The 17,508-nt window shown below is 32.6% G+C and overlaps 1 protein-coding gene across 3 annotated transcripts in view; it reads right to left on the bottom strand.

Moving 5' to 3' along the window:
- Positions 1 to 17,508, bottom strand: part of Noc3 (Nucleolar complex protein 3) — a 396,047-nt gene that overhangs the window by 33,670 nt on the left and 344,869 nt on the right. For all 3 annotated transcript variants that reach the window (XM_089595796.1, XM_089595797.1, XM_089595798.1), the window contains exons 7-8: positions 931 to 1,288; positions 746 to 843 (exon numbers count right to left, since the gene is read on the bottom strand). In XM_089595796.1, the coding sequence (XP_089451922.1) occupies positions 746 to 843; positions 931 to 1,288 (456 nt within the window). The remainder of the gene's footprint in view (positions 1 to 745; positions 844 to 930; positions 1,289 to 17,508) is intronic.

The raw sequence follows: 17,508 nt of genomic DNA, 5'->3' as shown, positions 1-17,508 counted from the left end.
CTTTCTGGGGCCGGATGTTAGTGGTTATACGCTACGTGTGGCTAGCGGAAACTCGGATCACGAGGCGCACTTCGTACCCTTCTCAAGCAAAACGGGCAGTGGCTGCGGGTTCGTGGTTAGTGGCTACGGGGTTCACGAATAGTGGTTTCTTGGGGGCATTTATAGTGGCTCCTTGGGGGAAATCGTAGTGACTCTTTGCGGGAGTCATTGGCAGTTATTTTATCAGGGTAAAGAAAAGTGATAAGTGCTCTGCGGAGCACTTTGAGTTATGATGCCGGGTTACGAGGGTCACATCAAAGATGCTGAAGCCACACAGCTGTACCCGTAGCGTTGTACTCTGGGTAGTTGTGTGCGTGTGTTAAGCTGGCCAGGTACAACGTTACAAGGTAATGATTTGTTGTAAGCTTAGTCTATTTTTAGTTATCTATTAAAATGAGCTGATCAGTATGAGTGATTTAGATAAAGTTGCAAAAAACTAGGATTAAATATATTTTCTTGCCATTACAAACATAAAGCTAAATAACCTTTAAAAAGGCGGGTAGCATGCAGTATACTGTAGAGGCAAAGCCGAGCATCTTTCTTTTACTTCAACCACTAGCTTAGTCACGAATAAAAACGGAAACACGAAAATTCCAAAGATTATATCGATAATATGTTAGTATAAGTTGTTTTGAAATATATTATTTAATAGAGAATAATGCTAACAAGAAAGCCATTACTTGTTCAAGGAATTATTTATACTTACAAATTTAAAACTTCAGTCGCCAAATGGAATTCATTGATACGAAGACGATCCCATCCTATATTTTTTGAAGCCATTTTTACAATCTCATGATAATGTTTCTAGAATAAATAAGACGGATCTTAATATTTATCAAACTAACGTTGCATAAAATCTATACTTGCAAATTTAAAATAAACCTTTATTACCTGCCATGCTACTACCTCAAACAAGCTTGTACTAATCGCATTGCAGTAGTTAAGACTGTCCGATTCTGGTAAAAATGATTCATCCCCAACATTGCTCTCAGTATCAAACAAATTTGTGGATATTTTTGATTTTTGCATGATTATCAGGATGATACTAAAAATTCCAAGAATACTATTGTGTTGTAAATTTAATGACATCATGGATATACGTTTAAAAAAAGCCATAGTGCTGTTTTCACGTAAATTGTGGTTTGTACACGTAGAAAAAAGATGCAATACCTTAAGAATCATGCTTGAAATTAAATGACTTTGGCCAACATGGATTTTTAATAAGTTTTTGTAAAGATGATCACAAAACCTAAAACACCAATGTAACAATGTTTACAATACAATATTTCTTATTCATTCTCAAGATTATAGTACTAAATGAAAAATTTATTTTAAAAGTGTGACCTAGTAATTTAATTAAAAAACAAAAAAAAAAGTTTAACTGATGAAAACTGAATATTTTTACATTGCACACCCACTGGATCTAAAATTCTCATGTTGCCAATGACCACTATCTGTAAAATACTTTTCTCAATGTGCTGGCTAAGTTTTGCCCCGAGATGTTTGTATGCTTTTTGCTCTACAAAGTAGTACTGCAGGTGGTTGAACAGAATAATATTATCAGTCTACTGGCATTAATCTTTCCTTACTTCAGGCTTTTGCACTGTTGGTAGTAATAGTAGTATTATGATTCTACGTGTACGCATGCTGGATTTTTACATACCCTATGTTTACCCTATGTTGTCCTAATCTTTACCTTCCTTTTTTTCATAATTACTTTCCTTTTTCTTTAAGTCTGCGAGTATTTCATGCGGGCCCCTTGTCAAGTTCCCCTCAGACGACTCGGTCATCCATCCTACTGGGTACTATTTACAGCGAGCAGCGATTGTCTTAAACACATCCCAGCTATTATCAAGTGCAATCGAAGAATGTTTTTCAATAAACCATCTCATTCACTGTACCAACCCCTTTGTAAAATCAATATTTGCTCTACCTGATGAGTAAGCCAGGTCTTGGTTTTTTCTTCTTCGAAAAAGAAGCTCCTGGAGATCCAAACATTACCAAAAAAAAATTACTATTCGTTTTTAAAATTTGGATAAGTGGCGTTTCGGTATCCTGATTATTCATCCCATCAAAAAAGTCCGAAAAAAAAAGAAAAAAATCTCGATAATTTTTGACGGGACATAACCCATAATCCCTTGAGTTCCCCCGGATAGGAAACTAACACGTTTACCACTCGGCTATCGAAGCTTTTTTGCATTCTTGGTATTACTCGCATATTTAACTAGACGAATATGGCTTCCACTGCGACTTGCCAATCATTGTTACTCGCAATCAGCGAATTCAGCACACGATCGTACACCTTCCTTTTTTATACTACAGCATATTGCTAAATATCTTCAGATTTTTTTGCATTATGCTAGAAACCTAGTCTTCAGTACCTGCTTATCTTTATCCACTTCATTGCTCTAGCTTTGATACGTTAACGCAGCCTCCATATATTTGTATCCCTCACGAGATCTCCCCACGACTTAAGGTAAGCCTGACTGGCGCACACAAACTTACTTTTGATTTTTTTTTCTTGGTAACCACGCTTACTTTCTTTGTAGTCGTTCTAACGAAGCCCAAGCCGTGTATACATACACATTATTAAGTCACAGATAATGGTGTACGCATCCACTTTTATTATTAGTACGCTACCTGGCTTACGCCTCTCATGGAACCCATCATCATCCCGATATCTGGAAGACTATGCTGGAGGGACCTTTTGGCCATAAGGTTGATCTCTCTCTCCCTCTCTCTCCTCTTAGGTGTCACCTTCAGGAAGAATCTGTCCTAAAATCATTACGTATCATGCATATTCTCTCAGGTTAACGAGATGATTTATCGTTTATGTCGCCAAAGTCACTTTCAGCAAGGTTTAGTGAAATGTTGGCCTGTGCTGAGGTGCCTCATTTCGATGAATGTTACCTTGTATTTGATAACATGTCAGCATACCGTAACATTAAGCTTCAACGGTTATTGAATACTGTTGTGTGTTATATTTTACCTGTGGGATAATGAAGAACTGAGGCCCTACTATAGTTATTTAGCATGGGTCACTTTTCCTTTTGTCCAGTGTTCGTCGATGAAATATAAGCATTGTTATTAATGAGTAAGAATTAATTTATTTCAAGTTGTTATGAATATAATACATTTGTCTTCTCTGAGACTTAATGTATTTGTGCGCCGTACTGGCTCTGTGCTTAACTCTTGAATACATATAAAGAAAAAACATAGCTCAACATAAAGACAAGATTTAATATAAATACACGTACTTTATGTACATATAGAGGTAAAATATGTCTATGTATATTAAATATTTCATACACACACATACACAACCACCCACACGCACACGCACACGCTTCCATACACACATATCAGAAAGCTATAATGAAAATATATTTTATTTTAAATTTAATTGCATTGATTGCCAAGGAATAATAAGTTACTTGAGTCAAACTTTCTGAAGTGGGCCACTAATAATCAACATGTTGAATTTCTTATCTTTTTTGGTGATTATTGAAGGCTTATTGGTCAAACTGAATGCCCTGTAATATTGTTTTTCAATTTTAATTTTTGCAAAAATTCTTTTTGAGGCTTTTTTTCAAATAACGATTATTCAACAAATTTATCATGAAACTTTACCAACTATCAAAAGTAAGTGCAAGAATTGTTGAAAAATTAGATAGTGTATTACTGTAATAGAAAAATTCTCATTTATTTATAAAAAATTAATTTTTAATGAACAGTTTGAAATTTAACTAATTCCTGGACTAGGTAGAATAGTAATTTTTTTATTTTTTCCTATAACGTTAAACTAATGCAATCTACTGCAGTCTACTATTATCTATAATTTGTTACATTAAAAATCGTGCAACAAATATAAAATATATATTCACTAACATTACTTTTTATTTGAGTCAACCTTTCTGAAGCGGGCCACTAATAATCAATATGTTAAATTTTCCATTTTTTTTGGGATTATTGAAGGTTTATTGGTTAGAATTAATGCCCTAAAATACTTTTTTTTAATTTCAATTTTTAAAAAAATTATTAAAAAAGCAGTTTTAAAGCTTTTTTTCAAATAACAATTAATTTACAAGTTCACTATGAAACTTCACCAACTATCAAAAGTTAATGCAAGGATTGTTGAAAAATTATATAGTGTGTTTGTGTAATAGAAAATTTTTTATTTAATTATAAAAAATGAATTCTTAATAAGCAATTTCAAATTTATCTCATTTTTGGACTAGGTCGAATAATACTTTTTAAAAATTTTATTTCTATAACGTTAAAGGAACGCAATCTACAGCGATCAACTATAACTTGTAATTTCTTACATTTACGTTCGTGCAATAAATATCAGATATATATTAACTTACATAATTTTCTATCAACATATTATTCAGTTAAACTATTTATGAACGTTTAGTACAATACTTATTGTATCGTTATGAATAATCTTGCGTTCTAAATTTTTCATGTCAAGCTGTTAGAAGCTGTGGTATTTTTGAGTTCCCCTTTTAGTTTCAGGTGAAGAAAAACGGGATTCTAATTATTTCTTATGTTTCTCATATTCGTTTAATGAAGTATGATGTAAGTTAAACTTATTTAAAAAGATTCACTTCCATTATACTTCATTGAAACGAATACCATTTAAATAGCTTTTCGTTGTTAAAATCATTTTATTCCGTTAGCTGACACGATACCCACTTCTTTTCACGCATCCACCAATACCTTCACGAGCACCCTTACTGTGTGTAGTTGCAAAAAAGTGCCACTTAGCTTCAACATTAAAAACTTTTCCATGATACAATAAATTTACCAAATTAAATCAATTTTTGTATGGCAATCCCGCACCATCCAAAAAATAATAAATTTTTTCGATGTTTTGTGCAGCGAATGGCGATCATTAAAATTTTATCGTTTTTCAATTCAATAGATAGACTTCAACAGCATTGTGATTTACATATTTGGAAAAAACTACGTAATTTATATTATGTATAGTATCATTTTTTTTATAACATATTACGTGAACATGTAACGTAGTTGAATCCTTGCACCAATGCTTCGACTAGATACCATCTTGTACGTGGAAAAAACAATTTTTGAAAAAGTTAAGGCTAACGACAAAATCGTTATCTGCAAGTTAATTTTTTTGTAAGTAAGCAGACTGCGATTTGGCAATAAAATCGTGTTTTAAAACATCTGGTAAATTTGCTGCTAAATTTTTGGCAAAAACATTACTTTAAGTCCTAGTAAGTAATAGATACCTAAAAATAATATTTGGATCTTTGGAAACATTACTGACAATGAGAAACAAATAAATAAGTCACATATAAATATAAATACCTGTCAGTTGTTAGCCATTGATTTAAAGAAATTTTCGTGATTTTACGTTTTCTCAAGAATATTTTTAAATTATTTATAATCTCTTTCGTTCCAGGACATTTAACAAAATTTTCTAAATAACAGTCTGCTTGTAGATTCTCGCACGTGATTTACTCCAAGTAATTGTGATAATGAGATTATCGATCAAATTTTTTACGAATAAATTCTTCTTTGAATCCTCTTAAGTATAGTCGAATATTTCTATTAATTTTACACACACACACACGTTGTGTGTGCTCTTCGCTTCTACTGGAATACATTGCTGTGGTCGGAAGGCTATAAATGATAACGATATTTGCACGTCTGGGTATTTATTTACAAAATCAGCATGTAAATTTGTTCTGGCTCCCAAAAGTAGGCGTTTTTAATAAAAAAATATTTTGTATTATTAAAAACATTTATTTCCGATACAAATGCCTGCAAGTGATAATCTCGGGGGTGATAATTAGTTGAGCCGAGATCATCATTACGTACGTATATCGCAAGATCGATATTGCAAACGCAAAGCGTGCGCACAGTAGCTCTTTACGAATGGAGTGACAAAAAAATGATTTCTACGTCTATTCACAGAAGTATATAATTTTATCATTGCAGCTTACCACTTCCTGCAAACGTTTAACTTTAATAAAGACTGACTAAACGTCTTTTATCCCAGGCATAACTCGACTGACATCATCTGACCAGAAAAATGCCTTGATTTTTTCGATTAACTCTACACTCATAGCGTGACCTTTCTTCTTGACAAAGCAAGCTTCATATTCCTGATTAACACGTAAGTTTTATGCCTCAGAGAACATTCATCTACTTCCACCAAATTCTTTTGTCAATTTCTGAATTGAACATTTAACTGACAACGTTGTCAGAATTACAATTTTTTCGGTTCGAGTGTTTGAACAAGATAAAGCTACTTTGAAGTCACCAATCGACGTATTTAAATCAGTACCGCTACAATCGTTTGGACTGCCATCAATTAATGACTAATAGACAAGCAGATTATCTGTATCTGATAAGCGTAATTGCATTTTTTTTAAGGTGGTGCAGTAATTATTTCATAAAATGCGGCTGCAAGTCTGATTCTTTTGTTTTTACTGTATACCTTTGCAATTGTCTATACACGTAATTTATCCTTATGATTTTTGGTCGAATCTAATTTTGTTTATTTTTTTTCTTCTAATTCTACTTCTTTCTCTTTTTTTTTTGGTCTACATTACTATTTTCTCCCGATTTTTCTAGTGACTGAATTCCTATTTCAAACTCAACAGAATTTTTATTTCGGTAAGGTGTTATTCCTTTACACGTAGCACGAACGTAAAAACCGTATAATCCATTAAAAAAACTAGGGCACTTTTCTGAGATAAGGCTCAAGTTTTTACAAACACAACTATGGTCTTTTTTTAAAGGGTTGCAGCAATTAGGTAGAGGTGCAATGATTAAAATAAATAAATTAATGTAGAAAAAAACAACATGAGCATGAAATAAGTATAAAAAAAAGAAAGATGTAAGCAGGTTTTTATGTATATGTCAGCTCGCGATAAGCATTTGTTTACTAATGTGCAGCATTATGCTTTTGTTTTGATGCGTAGTGAATTCAAAAAATCAAATTTGTTTCTAATGTTACAAAAGTATTGTATTAAACATGTTGAAGTAATTTTGCTAAATTGGATCTTGGGACGCACGCGGCACCACGACAGCGCCTATGTGACCGTAATAACAAAATTAAATCTACTGCGTCTTACAGAAATCACGAAATTTTCTTACGTGTATTATTAGCTGAACGTTAAAGAAAAAAAATTTATAAAAAATATTATTCTACCTATCCCAGAACGTACTTAAACTTTCAATTGTTTGTTAAAAAATCAGGCCTTAAAACTAACTTGTTTATAATTTTTGTAATAATGAGGATTAAAAAAAATATTTGAGGCATCTATTTTGACCAACAAACCTTCAGTAATCACCAAAAAAAGATAGGAAATTCAACATGTTGATGGTTAGTGAGCCACTTCAGAAAGTTTGACTTACTTTTGATGGGAACGGACACCTTGAATTATGAATATTAAACGTCGTTTCTCTTATTGCAGGTAAAATTTTTTGTACAGTGTATGATAAGTGAGATAATTAATTCCACTTGTAGAAAAATGTATTCCTCTTCTTGCAAAACCTCAGTTATGTTTTTCTTATTATTGGTGTCTACTTTTTCAATCATCAAGTGTATTATAAAACGGGATTTTTTGTAACAAAAAAAAATCTACTCCAAGCAAAAGCTACAAAAAAAAAAAAAAAAAACCAAGGTTTGAATTCAAAATAAAAGCAAAGACAGTAAATGATAAAACAAACATTATGTGCAGAACCTGAATCAGCAATCTTTCATGTGATATATACAATACCAAAAGATTTTCAAAATACAAATCTACATTCAGAACTAATAACAAACTGAAACTGTAAAAAAAGTAATGAATGCAAATATGGTAAGAGGACAAAAAAGAAAACCTTGGATCATGTTGAACAAGACTTTTAAAGCAATGTATATTGATGAGACGAGAATATTGAATTCACTGATAGTTTATTGAAAAAAAATTCAAAATCAAGTACAAACTACTAGTAGTATCTCCAAAGAAAAGTTACAACAAATTTTGAAAAGTTTATCAAGACTAGACCCTAGAATAGTTGTAAATAAAGTAAAACTTAAAAAAAATAGCAGAAAAATTTGCTTTGAAAAAATTCTCAGGAAAAAAAATTAATGTTATCCAGTGGCTAGAATTATTTAAAAAAAATATAAGTGTTTACATTTTAAGCAAGTCACCGCAAAAATTTAAGTTCTTAGATTGTTCTTAAAGAATTCAGTTTTACATTGGTATAGTTCAACCCTAATGAAACTATCAATTAACTCTGAGAGAAAAAACTGGTAAGACAATTTTGGTGAAACATACGCTAACAAAGGGTGGTCACCTTTAAAATACGCAAGTGGTTTTTAATACATAAATGGCCCTTTACTCGATTATCAATCAAATAAAGAAAAACTATTACTAAAAATGACTAAAACCATAGACCCAAAAATGTTAAAAAATTTGATTGCTGCAGGACTGCCAGACTTTATAACAGATGAGATTAAGAAATTAGATATGAAAGAAAAAAAAAGATATTTGTAACCAAATCAAAAGTCCAAACCATCCAATAAAAAATAGTACAACTGAAATAAAAGTTACCATCTTAGTTGGACAAAAAAAAAATTTTTTTTTCAAACAACCATGTAAAATATGTGTAAAATTAGGTATAAAAGACATTATGCTGAAAATTTACGATGGCTTAAGCCTAAAGAAATTTTAACAGAAAAAAAAACACAATAAAACTTGTTAACAGCTTACAACTAGAAACTGAGTAACAAAACGTGAAATTCAAATATAAGATCAAGAACAGATGCCGAATTAGAAGACCTAACGTATTACTTCTCACAATAAGATTTGGAATTAAGTACTCACCAGGAAAATATAATCGAGAGGCTGACTATATTATCAGAAATCCAGTCTTGAATGCTGACGAAAACCTGGATTAGCAATTTAAAGTGGTAAATACAATAAGTCTGAAGGATGCACTCACATATCGAATCATTAATAAAAATACGCAATCTAACAAGAATAAATTTATATCTAAGAATAAAACTTACTACAAAAAAGTAACAAAAAAAAAAAGAATGATCCTATCAGAAGAATTTCGTATCAGATTTCTCAGGGATATTTATGAAAATGTATGTCAAATAGGTATCACAAAGATGCAGAAAAACATTCGCCCGAATTATACAGCAGAAAAAATTACAAGAAATATTTTTAAAAAACATTAAAAAATCGCTCAGTCTGTATAAAAAATAGATCAGAAACAAAAATATGGCCTTCTCGCAACTGGGTTTTTCCTCAAAACTGTTTAAAATCATCTCTGTAAACACTATAATAAGATTTGATAGTTCCAGATCTACAAATAAGGATCTCCATTTATTGGCAGACCATTTTACAAGGTACACCTACATTCTGACGTCAAAAACATCAAATAAATTCAATTTTGTTAAATTAGTCAAATATACCACAAAGACAGAAAAAGTAAAATAATCTTACCAGACCAATAACTCAGACATTAAATTAGAAAAATTAAAAAAATTATTGAATGAATAAAATATAAAAACAATCATCACAATAGTTGGCGCACTTTTCTCAAATGGTCTGAATAAACGATTAAACCAAACCATCATTAATGAAATTAGATGTAAAATTAACAAGAAAAAAAAGCTTGGACTACTAAAGCATGTAAATACGTACAAAAATATAATAATTTAGAACACATCGTCACTGGATTCGCACCTATGGTTCTAATGTACAATACCAACGTCACAATACTACCTAAAGAACTATACGAAGAAATCACACACCGAGACTTGAAAAAATTGCTTTCAGAAATTTAAAGAAATCTCACGTACGTAACAAGACAACGTACGACAAAAATCGGATACACTGGGATTTCAATGAGGGTGGTTTGGTGTTCGTGGAAAATATGAACAAGGTAAACAGAAGAAAATTATACAAACTAAGGATTGGACCATACGTAATTATAGAAAAAAAATCAAACTCTAAAATTAAAATAAACAGGATGATGATTAATTTACTAACATCCCAACAACTCCACACAAAGAACATTAAACGTTCTTTTCTTTACTGCAGGTAAGGTTTTATAAATAGTGTATAGTTAGTAAGATAATAGCGCATATAGTAAAATATATTCCTCTTATTTCAGAAACTCATTTATTTTTTATAATTATAAGTCCCTTGCCCGGAGACAAAAAAAATACGATTTATTCTTATGTTTTCTAGTAGAGAAAAATTGGTCATTCCCCTTCGTAAATTTTCCAGGAATACGCAAAAAGTAGTTTTGGTCTAACCAACTGAAGGCTTTATTTGTTCATTTATTAAATTTCATTTATTCATATTATGTAATAAATACTTTTGGAAATGCATTATTAATTGTAAATAACCCGTTAAGGGCAGAAAAGTGCAAAAAAAAATTTTATATACCGAAAAACTTTCGATCGACGTAGAAAAAAAACTATCCTATCAATTTGAATGTAACCACGATAAAATATAGATACTAAGTTGTACAACAAAAAGCTATTTGTAAAATTTTCAAAGTAATAATTATTCTTTTGTTAAATAATTTTCTAAAGTAAGACTTCAAAGTGTAATTACAAACTTCACTGATAGTTTATCAATATTTCGTTTTGGTAAAAACATTGTATTTGATATAACTGATGATAACAGAAACAAAAATTTGATTTTCGTCAATTTGGACGTTTTTTTTGTGAAAAATTGTATTTTGCAACTTGAACAATTGCAAATATCTCAGTCAATTCAACATATTTTTATTTGCAACAAACGGCATTGTATTTGTCATAAAAAATATAAATTAAAGAAAAAAGATACTTTAGCTTACTCTGAAACTAAGATATAAGAAATTGACGTTTTTTGCTATAACGGACTAACAATTGAGCTTTTAATTGCAAAAAATTTTTGTATCATCTTCACGTACATATGCATCATACTTCCAGAGAACTTTATCAATTTCAGTGAAAGGAAAGCAAAAAAAAATTAAGAATGTCGCAATGTAACAACCGGTGGCAGCTCAGCGCTTCCATCTGTACCCCTCTCTTGCGACTAGGTGACCGACCGATTGCAGTGCATATGGCAATGGTTGCACATTACGTAAAACAACCCATTTTAATTTAAACGCCTGACGCAGCCCGTGTTGTTCCCCATGCGCACAGCAACCAGTCAGTCACCTAGTCACAAGAAAGGAGTCCAGATGGGAGCGCTGAGCTGCCGCCAGTTGTTACAATCCGAAATTATTAATTTTTTTTTAAGCTTTCCTTTCATTAATATTATTGAAGTGCTCCGGCAGTATGATGTAGATGTACATGAAGATGATACAAAAATTTTTTCGCAGTAAAAAACTTGATTGTTAGTCCATTATTGCAAGAAACGTCAGTTTCTTGTATCTCAGCTTCAGAGTAAGCTAGAGTATTCTTTTTGATGTGAAAACATTCGATACGAGGTTTGAATTTCCGCTGGGGTAGTGAAAATTTTCTAAGCGTAACGCCTTTTTTGTCACGCCCATTTAGATATACTAATACCGTTCTCTCTCTCTCTCTCTCTCTCTCTTTCTCTCTCTCTCTCTCTCTCTCTAGTGAGGAGCGCTGAGTTTACGCTGTTGCCAGACAAAATATGTAGATATACTATATCATATTCGTCAACAAGCACTTAAGTATGCATACGCACGCGCACACACACATGCTGTGCACGGCTGCTGGCCAATAAGTGGCCAGTGCTGCGTGTGTACACTGCCACCTGCAAGAATATTAGTCTGTCTTATTCAGAGATGAGGCGAGTGGTCTACAAGCCACAGGGGAGACTGAGAAAGATGAGAGTAGCCGTCCATCTGTGCGTGTGTATTAGTTTGCGTCCGTCGGTTACAATTGACGAGTACAAATATAACCTTACTTTTTAAGCATGTTGTTGTTTATATTTCACCAAATACTGCCATTAATAAAATAATTCGCTTTTTGCGGTTAAATTTGCTAAAATATTCAGATATTGGTTCTACTGCATTGCAAGAAAATTACAGTTCTTTGCCTATGATTGTTTCTGGCGATTTAAATTTTAATTTCAATAGAGAAAATTCGCAGCCTTTAATAGACTTTTTTCACGACTTTTTAAATTAACATATTAATAATCATCGAAATCAATCTACTACCATAGGTGGTACGACTAAAGATGGAATTTTTTCGAGATGTTTGAATAAAATTGCATCTACAACATTTATTTCTTACTATAGATACCACAAATCAATTATAACTATTGTACAAAGCATACTGCACACTTTGCAATGAATAATTATGTAAATATTTTTTAGTTCGATTTTTTTTGATACTTTTCTACATTAATAAATATTTTTTATCGATAAAAAATATGATATGCAATTTCACATTTTTTATTAACTGAGGACACAACAACTATTTGTAAAGTCAACTTTTTCAAAATTGTAAGAAATTAAATTTTATCGTGTAACATGTTTCAGAACGCAATTAAAAAATAGTAGCACATATCCATATTTATGTTTACACATCATCCAAGGGTCAAATGTGACACTACGACTGGTTTTTTTTCTTAATTTTTATTTTTTTGTGACAAATACAATGCTTTTTCTTGTAAATAAAAATATGTAAGGTTGAATGAGGTATTTGCAATTGTTCAAGTTGCAAAATACGATTTTTCACGAAAAAACGTCTAAATTGACCAAAATCAAATATTTTTTTTAGTATCATCAATTATATCAAATACAATGTTTTTACGAGAACGAAATGTTGATAAACCATCAGTAAAGTTTGTAATAACACTTAAAAGTTTTACTTTAAAAAATTATTTCACAAAAGAATAATTATAATTTTGCAAATTTTACAAATAGCTTTTTGTTGTACAACTTAGTATCTATATTTTCTCATGGTTAGATTTAAATTAACAAGATAGTTTTTTCCTACAATGATTGAAAATTTTCGGTATAAAAAACTTTTTTTCGCACTTTTTCACTCTTAACGTATTATTAACAGTTAATAATGTATTTGAAAAAGTATCTCTTTTATAAAAAATTTAATGACAAAGAGATTGGTGGTTGAAAATTTTTTCTAAGAGCAATACAAGTATTTTTCCCGTATTTCTGGGAAAATTCTGAAGGGAAATGACCAACTTTTTCTCTACTAGAAAACATAAGATTAAAAAATCCATCGGGTCATGGACTATATTGGTGTCCACCTCCTTAATCATGAAGCATCCAACATGTATGTACCGTTAATTTAGAGGAGCGGCGTTAGCTCAGTGATAAGCGTGCTTGTTACTGATACACTACGCTGTTCTAGGGGTCGTGGGTTTGATTCCCGATGAATGCAGATTTTTTCAAAAACTGTTTTTATCGGGAAAGATTCCTTTGAAACCCCAGCTGCTTCACGGCGAGTTTTTCAGTGGAATTTTCCTTCAGAGTACTAACAGGGTCTTTTCTATGTGTAATATCCCATGCCATATACTTAATAATTATTACTTCAAAGCACAGAGTTTCGTTTTTAAATTATAGAAAGCAAAAGCTCAGCGATCTCAAACCATCGAGCGGTATATCTGCTTCTGCAATCAAGTAACATATAACTTACTTCTTTTAAAATAAGCTACCGTCACAGAACTTGAACTACGCGTGCAACCTCAAACAATCTTATACAACGCTTATCTTACAAAATCAATACACAAGTACACCAAATAACGTGATTAATCAACAACTTCAACATTCTTTACTGCAGATGTACACAAGAAATATCATACACAATTTTGACAGCAACTTGTACTTAATGTTAAATCCGAGATATCAGCAGATTTTTAACCATCGATTACTGTGAAATTTTTGCACTAAGACTAAAGCTCGTGACAGTCGAGGGTAATAAGGTTCAGCTCTGATTGGTAGTTTGGATCCCCAACTTGAGGCGTCCTCCTTAAAGACAAGAGTATAAAAACTTCTCGCACATAATAGTATTCACCTTTTCTCTTTCATCAAGTGCTCCAAAGTAACTATAAAGGTTAAAGAGTGAGTTCTGTTGCGTCTTTCAAGCGGACGTAAGACTTAGTTCGGTGATTAAGCTACGTATTAAAAGCGTGCATTTCAAGCAAATGTAAGACTTAGTTCAGTGACTAAGCGGTATGAGAAAAGCTCGAGCAAATCAGGCCACACTGTATACTCGCCTAAAAAGTGAATCATGGAGGAACAAAAAAGACAGGACCGTCGACTTAGGTTCCAACGTGAAAAGCAAAAGCTTCATTATTGTTATCGCCACGAGTGCTCTCGTGTAGGATTAAGAACATCGTTGCGGTCAACCTTGTAAGATCTTGCAACTGCATACGCGCAAGTAGCGGCTAACCAACGATAATAGAAGTGAGTAAAGTATAACATTGTAAATAAGAATCTGAAACTTTATCATTTATACTATTGATAAAATTAACTATTTCTGGCTTTTCTAAATTCATTAAATCATTAAATAAGACATAACTTGGTTGTTAATTAAATTAATTTTCTTAATTCAACATTTCAATTACTCAATCATACATAACATTTAAAGATCTAATAATTCTAATTGATTGATACATAATTCTTACCTTAATGAACAAATTAAAATAGAGCAAAAATAAAATAGACACTGTATGACAAAGACTTTTACTAGGACGTAAGATAAAAAGTCGAATAAGATACGCTACTACCGTATGACATAAGACATAAACTCTAACAATAAGTCAACGCCAGCTCAGAGTACACTACTCCGTACATATCGCTCGGTGAAACCTAACACCACAACGCCATCTCACATCACAACGATCTCAAAGAGAAGTATACTGTAAGTAAAAGCAAATAAGGCCTTTGGGCCGATAGTTGATTTCTGACGAACAAAAATTAAATTTATTTGTTTGTAGAACAAATCTACGAATTCCACCCTTCACTTATAGAAGTTTGGATGTAAAAAATTGGCATATTGGCATTCCTTGCGGGACTAAGACTTTTGTTTACGCTTACTTTGGAGTACGCTTTAACCAAATAAAATTTTTATTTCTTTTGTTTTTTTAGATTTCCTTATTGTCTTTCTTTATCTATTTTCAAAAATTTTTTTATATAATGGATCAGACACTTGAGGATATAAGCAAGGTAGCAGATGTAGCTGCAAGGGTACAGTTACTCGAACAATACCATAAGGCAAGAGAAGCCTAAACATTACTTGAATTCCTTAAATTGTCACGTAACGTAGCCCTAAATAATTCAGCTTTACGTATAAGTCAAGCTGCCTTACACATACCAATATATAGTGGTTAAAATACACCTCTTAGAGATTTCTTGCAAGATGTTGGAAATGGTAGGTCCCTTATTTTAAATCCGGAAGAGCCTATGTTTTTAAGAACAGTCATTTCTAGGCTAAAGGGTTAAGCAAGAAGTTGTCTAGACGTATTCACAATAAATGCATTAGACAATTTTATAAATAATCTAAAGGCACACTTTGCTCCTTCTAAAACTTACGCTCAATACATCATCGACATTAATTACACAGGTCAACATGGTTTTGTTATGAGAAACTGGAGGGTCATTTCGAAAGTAATTTTTTGTGTAGAATCAGAATCCGGCATCCGAATCACTTTATCACGTCAGGATTTTGAGATATCCTATTCTAAAAGTGCCAAAATCGCGATTTTTGGCTATATTTGAGGTTATGTAGCATCGCAATATTCTTTCTTCTCAAAAATCGACCAACGACACTGTTAATTAAAAGTCTTGTTCTTTGAAATGCCGTTGAGTTTACTCAAATAGCTTATTTCTGCATTGAGATATTCCATTTTGAAGTTTTTGAGTTTCATGTTTTTCGTTACTCTTGAAATGTACATGATTCTGCAGTTCATAATGTTGAAACTGGATACTCATGTTGATTTTCTAGACCCTCCATTTGTATTAATTTTTTTTTCATTAATAGGTTCTTTAAAACCAAAAATTAATAAGCATTACGTTTCAGCACCCAAAACCATCCTCAGTATCTTAGCGGGGGTGAAAAACTCTAAAAACGGTCTAAAAGTATTGTAACTCCTGACTTTCTACATATTTCTGTATGGTTTTATCTAAATAGGTTTAGTAATGTAAGAAAAAATTTTACACAAACTTATAACAGTAAGAACCACCCATGAGCACCTTAAAGGGGGGGGGGTGCAAAGGGAGTGAAAGTCACCAAAATCGATCTAAAAGTATTGTATCTTTTGATTTTCCTCATATTGTAACGTTTGTCTTTTCGCATGATTTCTTTTACCTAAATTTTACCCCAAATCCATAAACCCCACATAAATCCTAACCCCACAAATCCACAAATTTACCAGACAGTTTTGGACTGTTATTTCTAAGTTCAGGGTTCGTCAATAGAATATCTCAATGCAGAAATAAGCTATTTGAGTAAACTCAACGGCATTTCAAAGAACAAGACTTCTACTTTACAGTGTCATTGATCGATTTTTGAGAAGAAAGAATATTGCGATGCTACATAACCTTAAATACAGCCAAAAATCGCGATTTTGGCACTTTTAGGTTAGGATATCTCAAAATCCTGACGAGATAGAGCGATTCAGATTTCGGATTCTGATTCTACACCAAAAATGACTTCGGAAATGACCCTTCACTTTCTCATAACAACTCAAACCATTTTTTTTGCAGACCTTGGGTGTAATCCGTAATCGCCGCCAGCAGTTACATATATGTAAGACGTGACAACGTTGCGTGGTTGGGGGCGCTACTGTCGATTTACTGGTGATGTGATCCGCAATCCCGCCAGCAGTAAAGCAGACGACGTCAGTCTACTTGCTCTTTTTTGTGACATTTTTGCTGTGATGTGTGATCCCGCGCAATCCCGCCAGCAGTAAAGCTGTTATTTCCATTTTTGTTTTTGGCACTTAAAACTACTTTTTTTAGTCTGCGTGTTTGTTTACGTCTAGCACAATATGCTTTGTTTACAATCAGAAAATGTCACGAAAAAGAGCAAGTAGACTGACGTCGTCTGCTTTACTGCTGGCGGGATTGCGGATCACATCACCAGTAAATCGACAGTAGCGCCCCCAACCACGCAACGTTGTCACGTCTTACATATGTAACTGCTGGCGGCGATTGCGGATTACACCCCTGTGTTATTCTCAAATGAAACAGGGAGAAACTGTTCGGGATTTTCACGAGAGAATTTCCCAACTCGTTAATCGAGGTGCTAGAGCAGCGAAATAGAAGCTGTGTCCAACGACATTCCTGAAAACCAACAGCCTGATTTCAAGTTTTAATTAGAAATGGTTGGCAGTGAAGCATTCATGCGTGGCCTACCGGATAAATTCAAGGCCAACATGATGTCAAGCGTACCAAAAGTGTTTGCCGGTGCTTTACAAGTATCTCTAGAAGCAGAAGAAGTTGAAAAAATATTATACCCCAATACTCACGCTACCATGTACCATCAAAATTCACATA

Source organism: Copidosoma floridanum, unplaced genomic scaffold, assembly GCF_036245765.1.
Source record: "Copidosoma floridanum isolate Cflo_tuat_1 unplaced genomic scaffold, Cflo_Japanese_pri ptg000028l, whole genome shotgun sequence".
NCBI lineage: Eukaryota > Metazoa > Arthropoda > Insecta > Hymenoptera > Encyrtidae > Copidosoma > Copidosoma floridanum.
The sequence above is the reverse complement of the archived record's forward strand: the minus strand, read 5'-3'. Positions and strand labels throughout refer to the sequence as shown.